The 24,950-nt window shown below is 47.4% G+C and overlaps 1 protein-coding gene across 4 annotated transcripts in view; it reads right to left on the bottom strand.

The window, feature by feature from the left end:
- Positions 1-1,276: 1,276 nt before the first annotated feature.
- Positions 1,277-24,950, bottom strand: part of myo1b (myosin IB) — a 57,388-nt gene continuing 33,714 nt past the window's right edge. The window contains exons 7-32 of one of the 4 annotated variants that reach the window (XM_062533803.1): positions 23,902-23,965; positions 20,874-20,972; positions 20,023-20,126; positions 18,496-18,643; positions 17,440-17,558; positions 16,132-16,218; positions 15,942-16,007; positions 13,191-13,295; positions 11,754-11,816; positions 11,281-11,481; positions 10,823-11,049; positions 10,472-10,672; positions 9,678-9,771; positions 8,539-8,688; positions 8,368-8,436; positions 8,182-8,268; positions 7,727-7,813; positions 6,149-6,235; positions 4,791-4,877; positions 3,667-3,741; positions 3,264-3,398; positions 3,040-3,146; positions 2,751-2,883; positions 2,485-2,637; positions 2,188-2,309; positions 1,277-2,103 (exon numbers count right to left, since the gene is read on the bottom strand). In XM_062533803.1, the coding sequence (XP_062389787.1) occupies positions 1,974-2,103; positions 2,188-2,309; positions 2,485-2,637; positions 2,751-2,883; positions 3,040-3,146; positions 3,264-3,398; positions 3,667-3,741; positions 4,791-4,877; positions 6,149-6,235; positions 7,727-7,813; positions 8,182-8,268; positions 8,368-8,436; positions 8,539-8,688; positions 9,678-9,771; positions 10,472-10,672; positions 10,823-11,049; positions 11,281-11,481; positions 11,754-11,816; positions 13,191-13,295; positions 15,942-16,007; positions 16,132-16,218; positions 17,440-17,558; positions 18,496-18,643; positions 20,023-20,126; positions 20,874-20,972; positions 23,902-23,965 (3,000 nt within the window). In that variant the 3' untranslated portion in view covers positions 1,277-1,973. The remainder of the gene's footprint in view (positions 2,104-2,187; positions 2,310-2,484; positions 2,638-2,750; positions 2,884-3,039; positions 3,147-3,263; positions 3,399-3,666; positions 3,742-4,790; positions 4,878-6,148; positions 6,236-7,726; positions 7,814-8,181; positions 8,269-8,367; positions 8,437-8,538; positions 8,689-9,677; positions 9,772-10,471; positions 10,673-10,822; positions 11,050-11,280; positions 11,482-11,753; positions 11,817-13,190; positions 13,296-15,941; positions 16,008-16,131; positions 16,219-17,439; positions 17,559-18,495; positions 18,644-20,022; positions 20,127-20,873; positions 20,973-23,901; positions 23,966-24,950) is intronic. The other 3 variants (XM_062533805.1, XM_062533806.1, XM_062533807.1) reach the window with 3 other exon arrangements.

Genomic DNA, 24,950 nt, shown 5'->3' with positions numbered 1-24,950 from the left:
AAACACCAGCAAAAGCACAAGAACATAATTAGAGCTGAATTATATGAAATTCAGCACAATGTCACCATGTTACTTTGAAATCAATAGTACAAAAGACATCTAAAACATCTAACATTGTATTAAACGTACTTCAATATAAAGCACTCAGTTTGTTTTCTGAACATGCTGTGTGAATGTGTTTGTGTAGGTATCATTGATTTGTAAAAACGCAGAGCGACATGTAAATGGAAAGATGTAGTGATGGGATTCTGTGTAGTTTTAATCTCTGAATGAGTGGATAGCTGGCTGTTCTCTAAATCTGTTTGGTTCTGCCCTAAGAAAAACACTGCATTTATTATTAGCCTCAATGGGCTGGCTAAAAATAAAACAGTCCACATTCCAATGGCAAAAAGGACATATAGATTTACTGTTTCTGCAGCACAGCAATATGATAAGTTTAGGATTCTATAATTAACCCTCAATACACTTCATTCACACACAAGCTCTATGGGTTGCATATTTACAGCTGGCTTGTATGACACAGGGAAAGATTTTGCTCTAAGGTGCAGCCTCCCGTAGAAGACATCTGGGAGACAGCAGTTATGGTGGGTGGGTGGGTGGGGGGGGATAGTTTGTTGAACAATCTCCGTTGAATGTTGTCCCCCTTCGAATGTTTTTCTTCTCTCTGGAGCTGACCAGTAAGCAAGAGCTTCCAAGCGAAGCACTATGTCCTGACAATAAGAATATTTCCCTTTCCCACAGGGGGCTTTATGAAAATAAGCACCCTGGCAGAGAAAAGGTTGCTGCAACTACTGTTTTTCGCAGCAGCTGGAGAAACCATCATTGAGAACATGGGAAGTGTAAGGGCTCTCTGGACTTCCTACTTCCTTTATTATTTCTGTCGCTTCCCTACTTCTCGGATTTACATATGGGTAAAATGTGCAGATTCCACAGAAAAAAAAAGATTAGAATCAAGTTAAGTTGTGTGTACATTGGGGTTTTATACAAACAATGTGCAATGGGACTTTCTGTGAGGAAAAAAAAGACTACATTAAATTTTAGATCACACACTTAGTGTGCTGTCAAAAACCCTTGTCTGCCAAAACTTGTAATAAACTGCTGGCAATGAACTGTGCTTGTAAGGGGCCGTTGGGCTTTGGCTTGTCTGTACGTATCAAGGCTGACTTCACACTGTTGGGAGACACATGACAGCCCCCCTGTGCTGAGGGAACAGCAAAATGGCACAATGTTATTTACAAAAAAAAATGTGGTTCTTGAAAATATAACTATACGGAACTACTTCCTTTTGCTGAACTTTAATCAGTATGCTAAGAGGCATCACCAAACCAGCCATCCAACCAACTAACCAACAACCAACAAGAATTAAAAATAAAACATCAGATTCCCCCGCTTTGTGTCTATATCTTGCCAAAGTTTAAGCAAGTGCAATTGTTCCATTTGCCACCGTTCTATCAGTGCTCATTGACCTGGTCCGCCAGCCTTGCCTGCTAGGTCAGACCCAAACGGATGCCCAGCCACCAGCGTGCACAGTCTGTCGTAGCTTAGCTGGATGAGTTTAGCTTGGCGTGACTGGACACAGCCCCATCATGTCTGGTATAATCTGCTGCTGAGGCCATCTGATGCGCATATTCATAATCACAGGCATTATCTTGGCTGTTTAACAGAGAATGTGATGTGCTATGACAAAGCAAGGGCACTTTTTTTGGGTCGACCCCTTTACCCGATTAAAAAATAGAACAGGTAAAACAAAAACCTTATTTTCTTTTTAGGTTCATGCCCACTGTACTTCCAAACGCCATACAATTTCCTCTTATCCTTGGTATTGCAGCGGCAAATACAGTGAGCCACACACTCTGAACTGGAGATACAACATAAGCACAAAAAATATTATAATTGCACAACTAGTGGGTGGGGCTTTGTAGGGTTGGATGGTAAATTGTCCAACAATGGGAACCCCTCGGGGAGAGTCATTTCTAGGGCGATGGTACGCAAACTTCTAAGAGACGGTTGTTTTTGCGCTTGCATGCTGCATTGCTGCCGTTCTTTGGGCCACCCTGGATGAACTTCACACACACCTTGTCCTGCTTGAACTGCACCAGGAACCTGGAAGAGAGAGGAACAGGTGTCAGGTGTGTCCTCACACACAAGAGACAGGTATGGACGTGCACTCACGAGCGCGTCACTCACTCGTCTGAGATGTCGATGTTGAACTGATCACGGTTGACTCCCGTGCGGTGGAGTTTGGTGATGATCTCAATCAGGTGATCGCTGCTCAGCAGAAAATCCCCCTTGGCTGCTGCGGCAGTGCCCTGTGGGATGAGGGGAGAATTACCAACAAGCCAACGCAAGAAAACAAAAAAGTCATTCTTGATTGGCATCTTTAACTGCTGCATCTGAGAGGCATTTTGCAGACCTGATACGACCTGATCAGCTTCTACTAGAGGTACCCTCTACACCTCCATTGCTGCGGGACAGTTTGCTCACCTCTTTGAGTTTGAGGGCAAAGAAGCCATCGGTCTGTGTGCTGACTGACACACTGCAGACATCGGGCAGTGGAACACTGGACTTAACCTGACCGGTCTTCTGGTCTGCCAGCACAAAACTGTTCTTTGTCAGCACGAAGATCCTGGGCGCCCCCTGAGGTGTCAACATAACATGTGTTATTTAACTATTTGTTAAAGCTAATAAGTAAAGAAACACTACATGATTTTCACCAAACAGCTAGTTCCCATTAGCTGATTTGAACTGACCTTGCCATTGGCCCTGTTAATCTTGTTGACCACGTCAGCCAGAAGAATCTTCTCCTCAACAACACTGTTCAGTTTCTGGTACTTGGGGTTCTTGTTGATCTCCAGGTAGTCTCCTTTGAAAGGCTGGCTCACACTTGAGGGGAGGAAACATCAAAGAGAATTGTGATACAATAGGACATGACCACGTGGATCTGATAAGATACAGCATATAACGATAACTATTATACAGCATTGCCCCTTGGAATTCAGCTTATCAGTTCTATCAGTATTAATGGACACATGTTCTCACCTGCTTGGATAAAGGGCCTTCTTGTCTTTGAAGATCTCACTGGCCTCAAGTTTTTCCTCATAGATGGCTTTCTTCTCCGCTGTGAACTGACCCCTGTATTTTTTGCACTGAATAAAACACATAGTGAAAATGTTAGACAGCATTACTGAATATTCAGTTCAAAACAGCAAGGCCATTTTGCACCACAAGCAACTGTACAGTATAAGCATGACCATGGGACTGACCCTCCACAGGTGGAAGATTCTCCTGAGCTCCGTGTGAGCTCCCTCCAGGAACTGGTAGGGTCTGACGGGCCATGTTTTGTCAATGGGTGACATGGAAGGCATGGTGTTCTTAAGCCCCAGGAAGTATTTCTGCATCTGAAAGACACATCAAAAGTATGATGACTTCATTCTGACACATTTCTGATGTCAACTATAGGCAGAACAATGATAAATCTAATTACATTTTCAATTGTTTTTTTTTCAAGTCTTTTGTGAAGGAAATAAGATTGGAAACATTTATATTGAATGTAATGGTGGATGCCACAGGCCGGATGATAATACTTTGGCAGCATTACATCAACCGCTTCATTGTGTTATTGTATAATTCCCTTTGATGCAAGATCAACTTTGATGAGCCACTTACAATCCTCTGGATGGTGAATTCATAGATCTTTCTGCCAGCGTTGGCCCGGAAGAACTTCCTGTACTCCCGACGAACCTGGAAGTGGAAGAGAGGGTGTTAGCAAAGATTGTGGACAGGCCAAGCTCTTTGTTGTTCTTTGTACGGAGTGCGTGGAACCCCCCGATGATGGCAACACACTACAAAAGCAGACATAAAGTTAGTGACAGAGATGCTTAACCTGGAAAAGGGTGAAAAACATGGATAAACAAAGAAATGTAGACAGTGCCATGGAGAGAACAGAGAAAGTGTATGATACTTTGACATTGCAGTGGTCATTAAGATGGTCATAAAAGTCTTAAAAGTCATAACCATTTTTAAGGGGACCCCCCCCCCCACCCCAGAATCCAATCTAAGTACTATCAACATCGAACATCAGACAAATAACTGAATAAGCCAAAAGGCCCTCACATGTGCATCACTAAGAAACCCATGAGAACACACAAAACAGCATCTTACTACAATACCTAGAGTGCTACAGACATTTACAACATGCACTAGAGACAACAAACAAGCAGGGTAAAAAGACAGCAGACAGGCAGACAGAAATAAAGGAGAGACAGACAGACAGACAGACAGACAGACATTCAGCCAGCCTTCGCCGTGTCAGTCCGGGTCTTTGCTTTTTGACCTTTCCGTTGAAAAATGGCAGTCTCTGGGAGCGACTGGGGGAAAAGCATCTGCCGCTCAATTATCCAGAGTCCGCTTATCTAAAGCCCTGGATTATATGTGCAGATTTGACACTGCTTTATAGAGCATAACGGATAGGCCGGTGCCATGGCCCATCACTTTAAAAACGGAGGCCTGCGGGTTATAAATACTACTGCATGCCACTGCCAGGCCCAGTGAGAGAGATGATGGTGGCCTTTGGCTGGACGCTGCCGCCCAGTCTTGTCCCTCCCAATGGGCACGCTGCTTTAGTCCCCAGCTGCGACACAGTGAGGCTGACTGACTGGCTGCATGCTGGCACTCTCTCCTGGCCCCTCCTCTCCCCTCCGACACCCCGGGGGCAGTGTTGGGTGCTGGGGGTGGTGGTGTGTGGGGGGGGGGTGGGGTGGGGGAGGCTGGGAGCGGTGGTTGGCAGGTACCTTAAGTCCCAACCAGTAGGCCCAAATGACGGCGACGGCGTGCTTACGCCTGGCCTCCTCCTTCAGTCTCTTCAGCTCTCTGCGGGCCTGTGAGGAATGTAGGGAGGAGGGGAGGAGGAGAGGAAAAGAAGAAGGAGGAAGAGAAGGAGAGAGAGAGAGCAAGGGAGCAGGTGAGTGAGATGAAAACCACGGGGGGGAGGAGGCGGTGGCGTCACGCAGACCTGCCCTGCAGCAGGGCGGATGGACACGGCACACTGGTCAGCAGCACCCCTGACTGATTGCACTGGACCGCACTGACAGATGCCATAGTGTGAGCGTGCAGTTCACTTGTGCAGGAATCCACTGATTCAATGCTGGAATATAGGACTTGTATTTCCTTTTGTGTTGTGCAGAGATGATCTGTTTACTGCTATTAAATGAAATGTTGTCATTCTTCTGTTATTCATTTAGCACTAGCTCACAGTGTCAACACATGGAGGAGAAGGGGAAATGAGGGGTCACAGTAGAACTCAGGCAGGGGGCTTCTCTGGTAGCTGAAAATCCAGTCATTACACACAAGCACTGCAATCCACATCACACTCTAAAGATTAACTGTGCATGCAAACAAGCAAAAATGATATATATCTCTCCATATATATAAATGTGTGTGTGATAGCACACACTGCATTGCATTCAATAAGACACACACAGCACAGCAAGAAAGGAGAGAACCCCAAATGAGTGAGAATCATGCAGGTAGAATTAACGATGGTCCAGGAAATAGACCTCCTTCCTAACAGGGGGAGGGGTGGGGGGTGGCTTGGGTTGAGGGGATGCAAAATTGTCCCTGACAATCTCAACATGACATGAAGCTATGGAGCGCAATGAAGCTCTAACTCTGATAAAGGCCCCCGATGTGGGACTTGGAAACTGGGCCATGCGGCACGGTGGCAGGTAGTGCCAACTGTGTGGCGCGGAGTGAGCCAGCCTCCCCCTGGCGCCCGTCTGGATGAGCTTTAATCTCTCTGCCATGGGAGCAAAGAGGCTTATGGGAGTGCATCCTTGCACAACACCCCCACCCTCACCTTTGCTTCTCTGCTCCACATCCAAGTCTAAAGCGGAGGGGGTCAACATCACTTCATTCATCTTCCTCTAAGGCAGGGGGGACTAGCTGACCCTTAGCTCGACAGTAGCTTATGTTAAGTATGGCTCTGGCCCTCATGCAAAGGGACTCTGCTCTACACATGCATCACAGACAGGATGGCAATGGGAGTAGGGGGGTAGGGGGGTAGGGGAGGGGTGTGCTTCGGTGTACACATCCATGGAATGGTCTGAGGAGGCGGGTGAGATGGGAAGAGAGTATTGAGCATCCCGAGTACCTTTGTCCCTTGCCAGCCAGCCCAAATGATGGACACGGCCTGCTTACTCCGTTTCGCGTGCTTTAAACGCCGCAGTTCCCTCCGAGCCTGTTTCATTGCATTGTGTCAAGGTGGTGGTTGGGAATAGTGGGAGGTAAAGAAGCATTAGAAACAAGGAGCAGTTAGAAGAATCATCCAGTCAAGAGTGAGAGAAAAATCAAATGATTGAGAAATCACTAGCAGTGGTCAGGCCAATGAAAAGAGCATCAGGAGCAAATCAGCAGTCTTAGAGTGCCAGAGGGCTGTGAAATGTGTCAGTTCCCAGTGTTCCCATCTTTCTGCATTATTGTGACGTGATGTTTATAAAGATCTATCTTTTAAGGTTTAAAAATATTTGGCAGTAGCTAGATCTGTGGTGCTTATGTCCATTTGTTGGCATGGTGATATCAATAATGGACCAACAAACCCATGCAAACCCCTCCTCTATCCATCAGTGGAGCCACAGCCAGTGTCGTTTGATTTGACCCCCAAAGCCAAATTTTCCAATCAAAATGACCCCGGCATGATAAGAGGCTTTGCTTGACTGCTCTTGCATGCCACATCCAGCACGAACCCCTCTGTTGTCAGATAGCTGGTCGTAAATGGCCTTTCATGCTTATCTACAGCCAAAGCAGCCATGAAGTCAGGAGATAAAATGTTGCTGAGGAGGGGGACCAAAGGGCATCTTCAAAAACATGATAAAGATTAGGATAAAGCCTATGACAGCAGGGGATTTGGCCAGACTGCAATATCCGCTAAAGCCAAGGGGCTTGCCGTGGTCTTGGTGAAACTGAGTGGTTGTTTTTATTGACTTAATAACCTCTCTTTATTTCACTGTAAGAGGCATCAATATTGTCGCTCCACATGGACCTTATGGGGCCACGTTGACATCAACAACTATTCCAGCTGACCATCTGAAATGAGCTTTGTGTGCAGTAATGAAAAATCTTTGTCTTGTCCATATGCTATGAATTCTGCCCGTTTAGACTAAGAGCAGCCAGTGGAGCAGATGCTCTGCACACAGACAGCACTGGGCTATGGCACATTTGGGATTTAGATCTTAGCGCCGCTTTGCTCCTTCAAGTGTATCAAATAACAAAAAAAGCATGCACATCATGACATTAGTGGCATGGGATGCTCGACATATTCATTAAAAAAATATATATAGAAATGAAGAAATTAACAACACATTACAGTGGATGAAAAAACAGTGAACTTATTCATGGAAATATGTCTCCTACAGAAAAAGAAACAATGTTATGAAATTACAATTTGACAAAAGCAAAAAAACACAAAGGGGTTTAAAATTAGATTGAGCTTGCAAAGACAAAGGGGGTGGTTAGTATGGTAGTCGCCCAGATGCCTACACCCACAAAATGTCACCTATGAAACAGTGAAACAGACATGGTTACAGACTCGGATAACAGGGCGGGGTGGGATGGGTTAGTGGATCACTGGACAACAGGGGGGAGGGGTCATTCACTGGTCTGACGATGCTGTGGGAGGGGGGCGGGGGGATGGCTGGGAGGGCAGCACCACGGTGGCAGGCTGGTCAAATACCTTAGTTCCCAACCAGGCTGCCCATATGACAGTGACCGCGTGCTTATTCCTGGCCTCCTCCTTGAGACGCCGCAGCTCTGTCCGCGCCTGAGGGAGTTAGCCAAGGCATAGTGAAGGTGAGCGAGGAGAACCCAAACGAGAACAAGAGAGGTGAGAAGCTGAGTGACGGCTGGTGGAGAAAAAGGCTGCAGTGAGTCGAGTAGGTGGCAACAGAGGACAGAGAAGAAGCCAGGCAGACCCTGCTCACTCGTGGGCTCCGTGAGTAACCACCAAACACAACAACTACCTGCAGCGGTCATCCTGTGAGACCCTGGTCAACGGGGGAAACACATCATGGTCAGTGGGATGCTCACACCTCCCACTGAAGCTCCCCTCTGGGCTGACCCAGTTTCAGTGTGTTCACCAGACTTTCACTCCCGCCATGGGTCAGTCTTCCAACAGCTAAAGGCCATTACCTGAGTCCCGTGCCAGTAGGCTGCGATGGTCGTCACGGCCTCTTTGCAACGCTTCTGGTACTTCAGCTCCCGCAGGATCTTTCGTGCCTGATGGGTAGGGAGTTATCCAGTTACTCACAGATCCTCATGCAAACCTCGCCCGAGAAATACACTGCTTTAAGTAATAATGCACCACACCACTCTTACCTTCCAGCCTCTGATGAAGGACTGCATCACCACAGTGGCACTCTTAATCTTCTGGTACTTCTTTTGTTGCTACAAGACCAAAACAAACAGTGATGAGCTACTCCGATTGACTGTGGCGTAAGCCAATGAGCAATGAAGGTGCGTATTGCGTTTCTTGTTGGTCACTCTTACCGCATAGCGCCGGTACCAGGAGGCCACCACCACCTGGCTCTTCTTCAGCAGCAGGAAGTGGGTGCGACACTTCCAGCCCCTGTAGATCTTCTGGATGAGCGTGGCCAGGTCCTCCAGGCACATCCTCCTCTTCTCCTCCAGGAAGAAGAGCTGCGGGACACACACACACACACACACACACACACACACACACACAGAAAGCGTATTCAGCACACAATAGAGCAGCAGCATGAGGTGTTCAGCATGGGTGGCGCGGGGCTCTCCCCTCAACAACTGTTTCATCCACACATGAGAGGGAGAGGGGGAGGTGAGACATGATGTCTGAGAAGAGTGGCCATCTTCCAAGGGATACAAGTTACCACAACGACCCGCATATCCCCCATTTCACAAGCGGCCTGGTTTCCTGAGAGCTGCGTTTGGATATCTGAAAGGCATCCGTGAGCTCGGCCAATGCTATGTCTGCCCCTATCAGCCCACCAAACAAAAAAAAAAAACCCTCCCCATCTCCCTCAGACAGGACTCTTTCAGGGATTGGAGACTGGGGCAGTGACTTCAGTGGAGCGGACAGAGCGAGATCCCACGCTGATAGAGCTCTGGCTGCACAGCTGGGGGACCTGGAGTAAAGCGGGAGGAATGCGCACGCACAGGATGAAACACTGTGGGCTTTTTACAGGCCAGCGCTGTTGTTTGGGCTCCGGGACAGAGAGGAGGCCCACTAAACGGCTCTGGAATTTCTCAGTGCAGGGCCCAATTTCCCATGCAAGCGCACCGACGGCGAGGCGGATAAGTAAAACCATGTGTCGCGGCGCTCAGCTTGTTTTTTTGGCGATTGCTGCTAATTGTCAGAGTCCCTCGGAGGAGCGCAACTTCCTGTTTGAAAAAAAAAAAACTCTTCTGGAGAGAAGTCTCCTTTTTCGCCTCATGTGTACATTACCCATGCAAATATTTCTAACCAGACAAAACTATTTTGGTCAAATGTGGGTTTGCATCCTATTATTGTGACATTTTTATGCTGAGGATCACTGTTCAGACATTAGTTCTGCTAAGGGCAATGGAGCCAATAGAGTCCACACACATGGACTCACACAAAATCACACATGAACGGGACTCAGTGTCATTGTGAAGGGGCTGTCACTCACTGTTCTGGGGTTCCTGATGAAGATCTTCGAGCGTCCGTAGGAGTACTCCTCCGTGGCCACTTGCAAGTCTGTGAGCAACACCTCCACTCCCTCCCTGCAGTCAGAGAGGACAGTCAGCCACGAGGCACACAGACACATGCAGACAGAACCATCAACAAGATGGGGGACAGGACAGATTAAGGAGATAGAAAGAGATTTGAAAAAGGACATCTCATACAAGAGCAACGTGTGATTCAACAGATAAAAATGCTATTGTCCACAAATCACTGCCAGTAGCCCGAGTCACAGACACACCTTGTGAAACATGCACATGCCTCATAGGAAGATTACTGTGAAATGAAGATGACAGCAGGTCGATAAGCGGCGCTGGCTATCGGATAACAAACACAGTGCCAAAGCAGCTCTAATCTGATGAAGCCCATAGCTGAGCTGGGCATGACTGAGAGGGCCCTACTCTGCCCAGATAGATGGGGCTGCTGGATATCAGTGGTCTGATAGTAACTGAGGTAACCTTGCACGCCTAGTGAAGTCTTAAAGGCAAGTCGCTACTTGTCCATTAACAAAGCAAAGCAGCCTGTTCCCTCAGTTTGAGTGTCAGACGGTAAAGCATATTGGCTTGAGAGCCAAGTCTTATGTTTGCGTAATAACAACAATGCTGCTTTTGAATGCCACACACATCCCGTTACATCAGTTGCTGAGACACCACAAGGAAGAACTCCAGACAAAACAGAAACTAGGATTTCTTCCAACGCTGGGAACGTGCGGATAATGGGCGGCATTCCTTGTGGTCTCACCTGGCAGGACCCCTCCAGTGAGGCCACGTCTGCTTGCACAGCATCTTGTAGCGCTCCAGACATGGCTCGTAGGCTTGGCGGAAAGCGTAGCCGGCTCTCCGCACACGCACGTTCTCCATCAGCCCCAGGTACCGCACCTGGTGGCACACCAGCGAGTCCGTGAAGATGTGGGCGGCCTTCTTGTCATTGGGCTTGATGCATCTGGACAGAGTGCGCAAAATCACACATGAGATGAGTAAAGTGACCGCATGAGGCATCAAACCTTCAAAGGGCTCTCATCACCCTTCATTAATCTCCACTGACTGATCATACTTCAGGAGGGTAAACAAATCCTGTAGTCTGCAAACTCACCTAATGTAGTTGGGGTTCTTGGTCTGGAGGTTCCTCATGAGGGTTCCCACTGAGGCTTTGAACTGGAAGCCAGCGGTGGGTGGTCTCTTCAGGTTGACCTTGGCTGGGTTGCCCTCGGGGAAGAGGAGCTTCATCAGGCTGTGGTTGGCCTTGTACATGGCCTGGGAGAGGTCTCTGTAGAGCAGGTCATTATTCTTGTCCACAAAGCCCTCCACACGGTACAGCACCTGCATACAAAGGCACTCGTTAGCCATCTCTGAAGCATCTTCAACTCATCAACAATAGTGGAATGATTCATTAGATTAGTAACCCATCCTCTGAACCGAGAGGGACTGATGTAATAGGTCAATAAATGAACTCTTGTAATTCTTACTTTACAAATATGAATGGAGAATATACTGAATGGACCACTGAATCCCTGAGCGTTCATGTCAAACGAGCTGCTAAGAGCTATTCACCTTGCCAGCGTAGTGCTGGATGCGGAAGCAGGTGTGTGGCAGGCTGTGGTCCGTCAGGAACTTGGAGTTCTTGCTCTGGCGGCTCTCAAAGTGCTGGTGCTCCGCGCAGATGGTGTTGAGTTTGTCCAGGAAGGTGTCGTCGGTCACGGTGCCGGGGCGCAGACACTCCTCGTCCAACATGGCCAGGATCCCGTTCTGGTTCTGGAGGAGACCACAGAAATGGCGACAGGGGAAGAGAAAGGGGAACAAAAGATGCACATGAAAACAGATGAATCAGCTCCACACATCAAGCCCAGACTGGAACTGTACGTGCTTCAAATTCACTTGAAGACAAGGCTAAATAACTTAATGGGAAAAAGACGATCAAAATCCTCACCACAGTCATAATAAACTCTGCTAGCAATAAAATGCATATTTAAAGCAGGCCATTACATCTATTTTTCTACTTCCCAGAAAATGCTGATTACACTCACATTCTCGATGAGGTCACAAATGATGGCATTGTTGAAGTATTCAATGGTGGTCCACTCGATGCCCTGTAACACACAACACACGGGGTCAGATGTGTCCTGTTCTCCTCTCTGGCTTTTCAGTAGTCATTCTGAGGGGGTACTGTTCTGAGACCAGTACAACGACATTATGTCAGCCGCAAAAGAAGATTCACTTTATCTGATGGATAGCAACAATTCCTAATTCTTTGCTTGGTTTCTTCCTTGGAGAATAACAAATAAAACACTGCGTTCAAGACAGCAGCAAGGACAATTCATAATTGCGGTGGGGGCAAACAAACTTTGAAACTTTGTACCATGATCTCACAGATGGGCAAACAATCTGAAATGACTCATAGTCATGTTGCTCTTGTCTGTCAGTTTTAGATTTGTTCTCGTCTGTCCTGATTTAGTCAGATCAGATGTTGCTGTTCTGCTAGCTCATTTATTCCTCAACACCTCATTCTGAAGGGTGTGTCACGCTGCCTCCTGAGCTGTCGGGAACAGTGACACGGTCAGGTTACTTGATCCCACACCAGCGCCTAAGGCACCATCTGATGAGAGCAGCGCTGGGTTGAGCGATGGAGGCGTGAGCAGCAAGTGGGCCTCCAATCAGAGGTGGCGTCTGAGCGCTGCGGAAGTGCTCTGGGAAAGTGCTGCCGGCCGATCTGGTGACGGGGCCGGCGGGATGGAGAAGGTGGGATGGAGTGGAGTGGGTGGGCCGGCTGATGTGGGATCAGCGCTGTGGACGAGTCCACTCCCCCCCCCAAGCCTCCCCTCCTGCTGCAGCCCTAGTCTCCAGAGCCGTGGTATTTTCCCATGCACTCTGCTGGACGGGGGCCAGGGAGTGGAATATCACTGGTGGGGGGGTCAAGGGGGCGAGAGGGCACATACTCCGCACTCTGAAAGCAAACAGGGCTCCTGAGCCCCTCGGGACGCCAGTGTTTACCCTCGCTGGAGTGAGGGATCACTTCCGTCCCCAAACCCACACAGCGAGGGAAGAGGGAGAGAGAGAGAGAGAGAGAGAGAGAGAGAGAGAGAGAGAGAGAGAGAGAGAGAGAGAGAGAGAGAGAGAGAGAGAAGGAGCGAGAGTGAAAGAATGGTAGAAAAATGTCAGAACAGATGGATGGGGTGGGTGGGAGAGATGTGGGCAGGGACGGGGTGTGTGGAGGAGGACAAACAGCAGAGAGGACACATGTAACACAACACAACACAACACAACGCGCCTTTATCATAATGAAGTGGCCATGTCCGCCATTTAAGAGAGGGACATCTGGTTTAATAGTGATTATGATGATGATGATGATGATGATGATTATGATGGAGAGGGAGGGGTCTAATCACAAAATATGGGCCACATTAGAATAGGCAACAGATGCAATGTGCCTCATCCCCCTGCAGGGGGAGTCGTGGTGCTCTCACCTCGCGCACATACTCCTCCTGCTCCTCGCGGAGCGTCAGCTCGATGAAGATCTGCTGCAGCTTCTCGTTGCAGTAGTTGATGATGAACTGCTCAAAGCTGTTGTCCTGCAGGGGAGAAATGGACCAGGACACATGTGGTTAACACTCAACATCCTGCTGGGACACGCATCAGACCACTGCACTGCAAGACACTCCATGGCACTGCAAACCATTAGCTGGGCACGGCGTGTGGGTCACTCTTGGAACGACTCGTCCTCTGCCCCCCTGTCTCGGCCTGCATGGCCCCCCGCGAGGAGACATGAATCATCCCCGGTCATCTTCCCTCTCTCTCTTCCCTTTTTGGCTAGTCACTGTTTCAGTCTATCCACACTCAGGCTCCCTTTGTGCTGGTTCAACAACAGCCTTTTATTCACGTCTGTGAATTATGCATGGTTATGTCACACTCACATAAACAGAGAGAGGTTCTGACACTTTTTGCTCTCAACTGTGGAAAGAATTACATTTTTTCTTTTCTTTCGACTGTGAACGGGAAACTGGGCTAGAGTCACTGACTACAAAACACATATTGGGATAAAAACCTTTCTGGCATCACTATACAAACAAAGAACATACTCTAGTAGATGACAGCCAGCTTGGCTATAAAACCTTATCTACCTGTATCTAGGTTCAGTCCATACACGCTTCCTTTAATGTGAAGTCACTGAAAAGATATGCCCCTAAAACGGTCCATTAACCTTTTCCTAGGTGTCGTTAAGTACAGTCATCGTATGTTCACGCAGCACGGTCAGAATGTTTGCTGAGTTGGTTAGGTTAGGCAACACTCATTGGCTTATGATACAGAGGTTAGGATTGCGGGTCTACTGATGGAGCAGAATCAAAGACACATGCTGTGCCTCCCTAGACAGAAGGAGAAGGATGCATAATCCAAAGCAGACATCTTATTTTTTAATACTGCAGTCTTAAATGCTGCCTCCTTCTCTTCTTTATAGAGGAAACCCAGCGTCTTTGTGTCCTTTAGAAGTAAGCCACTGCAAACGCTTTTTTTTTTAAAGAATAACTTCCAATGGGCAGCACATGCCATTGCTGAAATATAGTAGCCTGCTTGGTTTGGGCAGTGCTCCACTGGAGCTATAACCTAAGAAGCCAGCCTGGTATTAGCAGCTGTGCCGTCTGGCGGCCAGTGAGGAAAAGAGGGACACAGATCAACCTTAAAGCAGGTCCAACCTTGTGTCCAGTCAGTGAGGCTCACTGGCTGCCCGCTGTCCCTCACTGGCCAGAGAGCCTCATGCTTTTCAGGCTAACATTTCAGCAAGGCTAAGGGCCTGCCTTTGGAACCACAACGCTATCCAAAGCCAGACACTGCAACGCTGCCCTTGGAGGGGGCGGTCAGCAGTGGGCGGTAGCGTTGTGGTAGGCAGGTCGTGCTGCACAGTTGGTGGTTTACGGAATTGTTGAGATTGAAAAAAAAAAGAGAGCTGAATTAGGACTAAGATTAAGGTCTAGAATCGCAACATGCACACTGCCACATCACAGTCCGGGCAGGTGTACTTACTCCGTCCTGTTGACACAGACACAACAATGACAGAACAACAACATTCAGGAGAGAGGAAGAACATGAGACAGGAGCACACAAGCATGTCTAAAATAGAGCACTTCAACACTGCACTGGTGAAAGGCTACGGCTTCTGTTCTACTCGCTGTTCCACACTTACCTCTCACTCACGCCAGATCTGAGACCATGAAACCAAAACGCATGGCAAAAAAGCATGTTAAACTCCACGTAGTGTCCCATTACTTGCTGTTGATTATAGTGTTACATGCACATATTGCAAACATGCACCAACTTTGATTTGAAAAAGTGACAACTGGGTGTTTGAGTGGTAACATACTGGCTTCAGCCACTGTTTAATAACTGACCCATAAGCACATAAATCTTGTGCCCTGCTCTGCTGACTATAACTGGGCTTCAGAACATCGGTCCAATGCCTGGACTGCTAGAGCACTCAGACGCCGAGGCTGCTGTCAGGAGACACAGCGGAGCCGGTCATAATGGACCTGGGATCCCTGAATACGGTCTGGGCTCCACTGGAAATGTGGAGCGCCACAAGGTTTACTCTTCAGCACATCCAGCACGGACGGCTTTTCTGCAGCCGTATTTTACAACGGGCAGTTGACGACCCGCTATATAACTAATAGAGAGCACTGAATATGTCCAAAGCAGACAAGTCCCGACTGACTCAAGTGTAAATCTGCATCTCTGTTGAAGCGGCTCGTCTTCATGTTTCTCACTAATTTATGGCATGAGAAAAGTCAGAGCGCAAATCAGCAGAACAAGCCTCTGGCAGTTTTCTATGTTTTACAAACACAAATCACCCACATACAAACTCACTCTGACTCAAGCCTTACCAGTTCCTCTTGGTTTGTGGACAGAAACAAGTCTGGACTACTCTATGACTCCAATATTACACTCAACATCTGATCCAAACATGTACTCTTCCTATGTCAGGAACTACAAATCAAACATTCAACCTTTGACTCTACTTGGGAACTTGCCAGCTACAAGGAAGCCATTATATTTCCACTCATATTTCATTAACACTGAGGGAGGATTAGGGATTCATTTGTAGGGGAAAAGCCTGCTTCCTTGTATAATATAATTAAATAACACACCTGCACACACAGGGGGGAGTGTTTCAGAGCAGAGAAAAAACTGAACTGAGGGCAATTCATGGCAGGGCAAAGGAACCTTACCTCAAATATCTCAAAGCCATAGATATCCAGGACACCCATTACTTTCTTGCGTGCTTTAGTTTGTGCCTGGAAGAGAAGAGAAATTGAATGTGGGTAAGCATACTTCATGTGCACAGCAGGCAGAGAGGCCTGCAGCCATTTTAATGGGGACTGAACTGAATGTGAGGAGGTCGGGCAGGACATGCAGTACCTTGATGCTTTCGTTGATGCGGTTCACCAGCCAGCTGAAGAGTCGGCTGTAGAGGTTTTTGGCGAGGGCATCTCGGGCGTAGTAAGCCTGTCAAACATGAACACAGCCTCTTAGCCTCCACTCTCTCTGTCCATGCTGAATAGCCCGGGCAGTTAGAGGCCTGAGAGCCACAGCCCGAGCACACCACGACACAAGGGTGGGCTTAAACAGACCTAGGCCCTGGTCATTAACAACAACGAAATCATCACTGGACATGGAATGTACAAACGGTCATTCCTGCCATTTTTGCAGCCATATGTTTTCCCTCTCGGTAGAGACTACTATGGAGGAAGGGCCCTGTGTGTGAGGGCGGGACCCTGAGTGAAATAGGACCCAAACAGTCTAAACAAGCTCATCATCTGGCACGGAGCCAGCCGCGAGGGGAGCCTGTCATCCATCACAACATCTTGGCAGTCGCAAGTAGTCAGTAGAAGAGCCTGAACTCTGGGTGACTTTGAGCTATAGCAAGGGCATCTCTACGCCAGCGTGATAACATCACAGCAACCACCACACCACACCACAACGCATCGGGAAATGCAGACCGATCCCAATAAATGATGAAGAACATGCAATGGCACATGCAACGTTTTTAGGCCTCCGATGTGTGGAAGATTTATGCTCCCCCTGCTCTTCCTCCACCCTCCTCTTCTTCACTGTGTTTGTTTTATCAGGCCGGATGTTTGTGACGGGAGGATCTGGCCCTAGTGACGCCCTGGCTCCTCACAATGGCTCCTTGTGAAACCCAATCTGTGCCTAAGTACAGCTCAAAACGGCATCTCTGAGGGAAACCAATCTCATCCTATTTCCCTCTATTTTGCCCTTTATTTTACCCATAATCTGTTTCTGGAGCGGGGCAACTCCCAACAGCCACATCGGTGTCATTTGAGGTCCACAGCTTTTGGCATCACAGACGTCCTGAATTTGACCCACTTTCTCAATTCCAGGAGAGAGAGCAGCATTTATAATTGATAGGTTTTCATGTTGAGGAGGCGTAGAAAAGAGGTCACTTGATTTGGGGGAGGGAGACACTATCCCAAAATCTTTGACTCATGCACCTGAACCAGACAGACTACTATACAGTCTACACACAAACAAAGGCTTGAACACTCAAGGACACAGGAGATTAATGAAATATCCCAAATTATTTTATGATTATATAGATAATATACGATGTATGTTTAATCTTTATATACATATACGGTATCAATAGAGATTGAACTTGTTTAGCAAATGATAAACCCTCATAAAATCATAAGAAGAGCCCTTTACCTGAGCAACATTGAGGGTAGTGGACACCTTCTCCAACTTGGCCTCCACCGTGCGGTAGCTGAAGGCCCTCTCCAGCACCGCCTGCTCAATCCCCAGCAGCTCGCACATCTCCTTCAGGTCTGGGTGGAGCAGAGGGTGGAGGTTGGGACACATGCAGAGTTAAAGAGCACTTGGCAAAGCACAGCACCCATCAATTATATTCTGATTGTTGTCTGGTGGGCAAATATACTTAGGCCTACAGTGAGCAATATAAAAATGACGCATCAGATTTGAATGCATGGTAACAACGACACAAAGATCTGGGCAGATTACAAAGCTAACAAACAAATGAGAGAGATGCTAACACTATAGCCTTCAAAAAGCCCATTTAACGCCTGATATAATGCTGATGCTGCCTTTAATCTGGATGCAGATGATTCAGTTGTCTTTCCCACACCATCAGGGCTTGCTTTTATCATTATAAAGAGCTGTCACAAGAGCATAAAGTTTTATAGTGCTAAACCATGATTTCTAGTCTGGTGCCTGACTCAGTTCATATGACTGCAAAAATATCATATGGCACATGTAATAAGTCACATATAATTCATATATTTATTTTGAACTTGGCTTTGCCCCTTTGCAACCTTATAAATGTTGGGTCATTGTTGAGTGAATATGCAAGACCCATGTTTTTTTAAGGTCCATTTTGTCAACAGTGATGTACGAGGCTGTCTACAATTACAGTAAGCCTCCAATTATATTGTCTGGCTCTGACATCTGTGATGTCTGGAGAAAACACTGCACCAATAGGTGGCAGTAGAGGTCAACTAGGTGAAACATAAGCCATTCATACAACATGAAGTTATATGGTGTTTTGTAAAACTACAAGGGTGACCAAGTCAGTCTGACATGTTGGTCTCTGGTAAAATGTTATGAGGATGTTCATTTCAGAGGTCAGGCATAACACTTACATGGATATACAATATTCTAGATAAAGATTTACGCACACAATGAAAACAAAAGGGCTGTCAGACGGCCATATAACCAGAGGCATATATAGGGCCTTGGGCCTTTTACCATTCTTGTCTTTGACTCTGCTCTCGTCAAAGCCGTTGACTCGTGACTCGGGCTTGAACTCGATGTTGCCCAGCTTCAGCACAGCAGCCACTAGTTCAAGCACCGACAGCACCTCATCCTCCATGAAGCCCACGATCTGCATGGCATTCTGGAGGCAGGACGGAGACGGACACACACACACACACACACACACACACACACAAAAAAAACATCATTCAACAGGCCTGTGATGACTGACAATGAGTCCTGCAGTCTCTGGGTGAGGAGGAATGAGCCCCCTTGAGCTGGGCCATATCTCTGGTGAGCGGAGTTCAAGCCTAAATACACAGCCAGCCCTCTGGTGAGAGAGCTACGAGGAGGCCCGACAAATGCAATCACCGTTCCACCGCCAGGCAGAGACTGCAGGGCACCAACTCTGGCACTCAAGGCTGCTGGAGAAATATATGAGGGCAGGAAAAGCAAACAGAGCCTGATGGTCTACATGAGGCCTTCACAGAGGGCAAAGGCATGGTCTACCGACTAGCCACTCTAAACAAAACAGAACGTCAATTCCAAAAGCTAGCTAATGAGGTCGACCCTGGAACACACTGACTGGATGGACAAAAATCTCATTTACAGCATTTGCCATCTACAGGTCTTTACAGCAGATGGATGGGGACTGTGGTGGCCACAGAGTTCTTATGGCAGCTTACAAAACCACTACAGAGTGCAGAAACAGAACAGACTTTCTCAAGTCCTCAATATGCTTTCATACAGTTGACAGACACATTATTCCCAGGATTGCACTAAAATATGTTCTCATTAGATTAACAAGGAACAGAGACGTATCGGTGACTGTGAATATTTTGTTCTGTGGACATTTGGATATGTTAAATTCAGGGAAGCCGTGACCTTGGAGTACAGAACAAGTACTGTAGTTACAACCTCAACAGAAACAAAGCTGACTGAGCAAAGGATACACAACCGCATGTTTACATCCCTGAGGGAACAAACTAATGCCTCATTAGATAGCTACAGTAACTACACTATGAGAAGCCATGAAATGAGAGCCGAGAGCGGCGAGATAAGAGCCATTTTGCATTTCAGCCCGCCATAAAATGACACCCGAACAGCAGTTGCTGTTCAAGCACATATTGTTATGACACAAACAATGGATAACACTACTGTAATGATGCAGGCCTCTTAAGTTGATGAGTTTGCTGGCAGATAAGCAGGAAATAACAGATTCATGAGGAGCGGGGGAATGAAAGCTCTGACGCAATCATGCCGACCTGCAAACAACCTTGCATAGGTAGCAGGGGAGTGGGAGGAAGGTCAAGAGAGATATAGAGAGAGTGGGAAGAGGGGAGAAACGAGAGGGTGAGTGAAACTTACTGAATAAAAGAAAGTGAAAGAAACTATCTCAAAGGAAATGAATAACCACCCAACAGTTTATTGCTTTAGAAAACAAAGAGCTCAAATAGAGAGCTCACGTCATCCCACGGGCTTGACATAACCAAGAACAGTTTATGACGAGGCATGTCTTACTCTGACTGTGCGGAAGTTTGCAGCGTCATCCAGTCCATTAACGGTTGCTGAGTCCAGACTCAAGTAGTTATATTTGCTGAAGTCTCTGTCCAGTTTAAGCTTTTCTGTGGGGACAAACATAAAACAGGATCACATAAAAGCATCAGTTCACCATGGAAGCCATGTCTGTGTGACGAGGTAAACTCTGATCCAAAGGAATGTGCGATAACGATGTGAACATGACTCCATCTCAGTCGGAGTTTAAAGTGCCTTTTGCTGCACTGAATTGTCAGATAGGGTTACAAATCACTGTGGTTGGAGCCTATTCCCACCCTTTGAGGACTGACATGAAAGATGACTACATTGTTCTCCTTCACAGAGTGTGTCAAACAATGGCTCCAGACCAGTGGAGCTCAACTGAGGCGTTAAAGATCAAAGATCTGGCACCAGTGCCACAGTGGCCAGTGGTCTCGGCCAGCACAGAAGCTCTGCGCCCACATTCCACCATGGGCACAGGTGCTCAGCACGACATCAAACAGAGACCTTTGAAACTAACACAGGGATTTACTACACAGACATATATCATTAACTTACTAAAAGAGCAGATAACATTACCGGAACCATATCAATTAGCTATTTTTTGGTTTCAAGGAAGAAAGGCTCATAGACTTGGCTTGTGAGCTCTATGTCTGATTGACAGAACTAAGAGAAATAAATTACAGATTTCTACAGTCTAACAGGGAGCTTGGTAAAAGTCAGACAGCATGTAACCATGCCAACAAAGACACTTCAAAAATAGAGCTATGACACGAGTCAGAACATCTTGAGTGGGGGACATGAGGACCACTGATGAGGGTGAAGTAGGCCCTTACTGAGCGTGTCTTCAGATGCTCCAGACAGGAGTTGGTAGAAAACATGGAAATTGCGTTCTCCCCGGGGCTGCTTCACAACGCGAGACTTCTCCAGAAGATCTAGGGGGGGAAAAAGAGTTGAAAAATGAAGGTTAAAAGCTAGTATACAGTAGCCTACCTCAATATGAACCTCAGCCATAACTTTCCACTTTTATTCTTTATGCTTGTTGTAAACAGCACATTATAAAAGTAAACAGAGTGTCATCTAATCCTTTGACAATGATGGCACGTTTCCAAGGCCTGCTCCGTAATATGGACACCGTATCAGAGGTCAAGTCCACCTTCCCTCCTTCCCTCTTAAAACAGGAATGTATTTCACATTACAACTAAATATTTGTCTCCAAGGAGATGGCATGACCAAGGCTCGCTCATTGTTCATTGTGTTTGAGCCGTGCTGGGACAGGATGTCTCACAGCAGAAATCCATATGAAGAGATCAAACGCTAGGAGACCAGAGACTGTACAGTCCCAGGGTAGAGTCAATAACAACCCAGAGGAAGACCGGCAAGCTTTATAGGTAGAAATGTTCAACAGAAATCTATATTAGCTTGGCACTGCTACCAGAACATTACAAAGAACAGCCAAGAGGATGACTGACACTCCTCCAGAGAAACTAAACTGTTTGATTTTAGGCACATAACAAGTAGCCAAGAAGTGTAAAGTGGTGCTTCAACCGCCTCCACTTTGCACCCTAAACTGTAACACACTTCTTTTAAAAAGATGTGCTTGGAAAGCCTGCTAAATAGGTTAGATTTGTTCATCATGTGGGCAATGAGCAGCTCAATCTTTAGCAGGTAGGAGGTTATGAGTTGTGCGCCACCCACCAGTGCCATCACACTCCTTTCTCTAGTTACAGTAACGGCTGAACGGCTCGCCACAAAGACCTCATCAATACTTCACGGCCTACTGAAAAGCTCTCCTGTGGAGCACCGCAACCAAGTCCTAATCAAACTCCTATCTCTCTCTCTCTCACACACACTCTCACTTTCTCACTCTCTCACTGCCATATCTCCTGTCTCGCTCCTGCTAGTTCTCTGGAAGTGTCTGAACTCTGTTTGACTGTACGGACTCTGTGACTGATTTTAAACGAGGCCGAGCTCTACTGTGCTCAGATCCTTCCCTGAGGGGAATGGCCACTGACCCTTCACCTTTTGTCCACTGAAGGACACACGCGCTGTTATTGCCATTTCATTACTCCTCAGCTTTCTCCACAGCTAGGACCTCATACAAATATGTGTGATATGTAGGGGCGCTTACGCCGAAGACGACAGACCAGGATATTGAGATTTCCAACAAAAAAGGCCGACTGTTTATTACTCTTCGGGAGAGTAAACATTCCAGGTTTGTGTCTGAGGAATCGGAGATGGCCTTCTGAGTCCGGTCTGACAAGAGATTAGCCTGGTATGTTTGCTTGTACCATGGGGTCTTACAAATGCAATCCAAACCACTTAACCCCTGAAACCACACAACCACCCTCGGCTGGGGCACATGCTCAGTCATGGTCTGCCCTTTTCAGCCATCACTCACCCAATTGACTCGTCATCATGACTTCTCCAGCTTTGCGCCATCTTTGCCACGTTCACTAAAAGCGCATTAGGGTCGCCCTCCCCACAGTGCTGGGGAGACGGGTGCTTGTTGAATCCCATGACATAAAGGAACACAGCAGTGCATATAAAAGCCTCTAATCCATCATGCAGAGCCCATTCTCCCAGGGCTGTAGAAGTCAGCTGATCTGCCCCGAGGCGCGGCGGAGACAACGGAGGGCTCTGGCGTGGGTGCTGACGTGTGAGGACGGCCCCGGGGCCCGCTGCAGTCCTCCAGCAGAGCCGCGCTGGAGCTCATCATGACAGGATGCCGGAGTGTTAACTGTGCTGGACATGGTGCCCTATTGTTCAGGCGCGTCCACAGTGTCCATCATTGTAAGGGCTGCACTGTGTGTGCTTTAAGTGTTCCAAATGAACCTCAGGCTCAATCTATTATCCCATGTACAATCAAGCCTTTGACCAAGCCCGACAGTATTCCCATACAATAAGTCCCTGACTGATACCCTGTTTGTCCCCCATCCTGTGACCTTCAGTTGATATGTTAACGCAGACAACATAACACCGAGCGTGTGGGAGGGGTAGAGTGCTGAGGGACGGAGAGCGATATCAAAACATGGAGAGCCATAGGGTGATAGGGAGAGAGATAGTGGGCTCCAGCTGATATTCTCACTAGTCTAGTGCGTCACTGGACACTATTAGAGAGAACACAAACACATCATATTGATCAGGGCAGCTCTTTAGCGGACTGGCAGGCCTCACGTGTGGGGTGGCAAATGGCCCCATCGACCGGCCTCACTGCCCACTCCACAGAGCGGCCGGCTAGCGAGCTCCAGAGTGGCCGTCAGGGCTTGGAATAAAAAGTATCTATCTGACCGTGGCAGCAGAGTGGACTACATGGTGACCTATACAACCAATAACACGCCACAGTTGCGCATGGTGTTTGTTTTGAAAATATACACCCAAGGCGCTGGGAACGAGTTATGTCCACAAACATGAGGACATGAGGCAAAACACATGAAGCCACAGAGCTAGTGGTCACTGTGGTCACAAAAAACAGAACTAAAGTCTGATACAACATCTGCCACTATTGGGCTGCGGTTCAATATATAAACGTTCTATCGTTGTCTGCCATTTACTGTTGTGAACATAACAGAGTCTGGATGTGGAGCAGAGAGTGGGTGAAGACCTGCTGTATTTGAGACTATGGACACAGCACTGGGTGAAGACCTGCTGTATTTGAGACTATGGACACAGCACTCTACAATCTACAGCTAAACACAGCTGGCCTGCAGTTTTCCTCAAAAATCATCCCAGTGACCACACAGCTGGAGAGGGCCAGTGTCCACAGGAGCCCCCCCGTCTGCAGGAGGCAAACTGCTCAGTTGGGAGAGGCCCCCAGCAGGAGCCCAGCGCAGAAACCCAACCCAGCCGCCTCATGATACTCACAGTTACTGATGACTCCACCTATGGGGTCCCCTTTGAAGTCAAACTCGATGTCCATATATTTCCCCTGCAAAGAAAACAGAAAACAGTCAGGGCAAATCCGCACGCTGAGGTCACTGGCTTTTTAATAGACTGCAATTCATTGCTTTGGGAAATCCTATTTTAACATTGCTACTTTCTGCGAGTGTAGTCAAAATAAGATAAAGCGAGCAAACGTCAAGCCTTTAATGGCTGTTCCACCCCAGTGATGACATTGAACCAAGGCCTGTAATACTGCGAAAAGTCTTGCTTTGTTGCTCAATGTGGCTCTGGTTGTGGCTTTTAATGGCAGGAGCGAGCCTGAGGAGGCAGAGGCTGAGGCTGAGGCAGAGGCAGAGGCAGAGGCAGAGGCAGAGGCAGAGGCAGAGGCTGCTGCAAATCTGGATGAAACACGAACCGTACATGAGAGCAAACGACTGGAGAGGGTGAGGGGGGAGGGGGGGTATGGGGGTGGGGGGCTGGTTCGACTCCAAACCCATTTCATCTCAGAGCCCAGGCCTATTCATAACGTTGGCTGCCAATCACACATACATTTGCCATGGAGTAATGGACTACTGTGGAGGAAATGACTTTTTTCCCCCCTTCATCTTTTGACTACAGTGGTAAAATAAACCCTACTCGTACTGTCCCTCACTTTAAGAGAGGGACAGAAACAGTAGAGCTAGTGTCTCAAGAGCTGTTTGATTTTATTCCTCAGTGTGTGAGCGTGCGTGTGCGTGTGTGTGTGTGTTTATGTGTCTGTGTGTCTGTGTGCGTGCGTGTGTGTTATTTATGGCTAACAGCTCATCAAAAGCAAGGCCTGCAAAACGCATAACTGCTGCCAAATTCAACAACACTTTTTTCTGCAAAAGGAAGTAACTGATCAAAACATTTATGCTTGCCCAGTGGTGCTGGTTTACGACTAAATTGTATGAATTGAAAGCAGTTTACAATAAGTCCCTTTGAAAATGAAAATGCACACATGGCGAAAAAACCCAACCAATATCAAGTCTAAAACAGGCTTAGCTTTGGAA

The sequence above is a fragment of the Sardina pilchardus genome, chromosome 4 (genome assembly GCF_963854185.1).
Source record: "Sardina pilchardus chromosome 4, fSarPil1.1, whole genome shotgun sequence".
NCBI lineage: Eukaryota > Metazoa > Chordata > Actinopteri > Clupeiformes > Clupeidae > Sardina > Sardina pilchardus.
The sequence above is the reverse complement of the archived record's forward strand: the minus strand, read 5'-3'. Positions and strand labels throughout refer to the sequence as shown.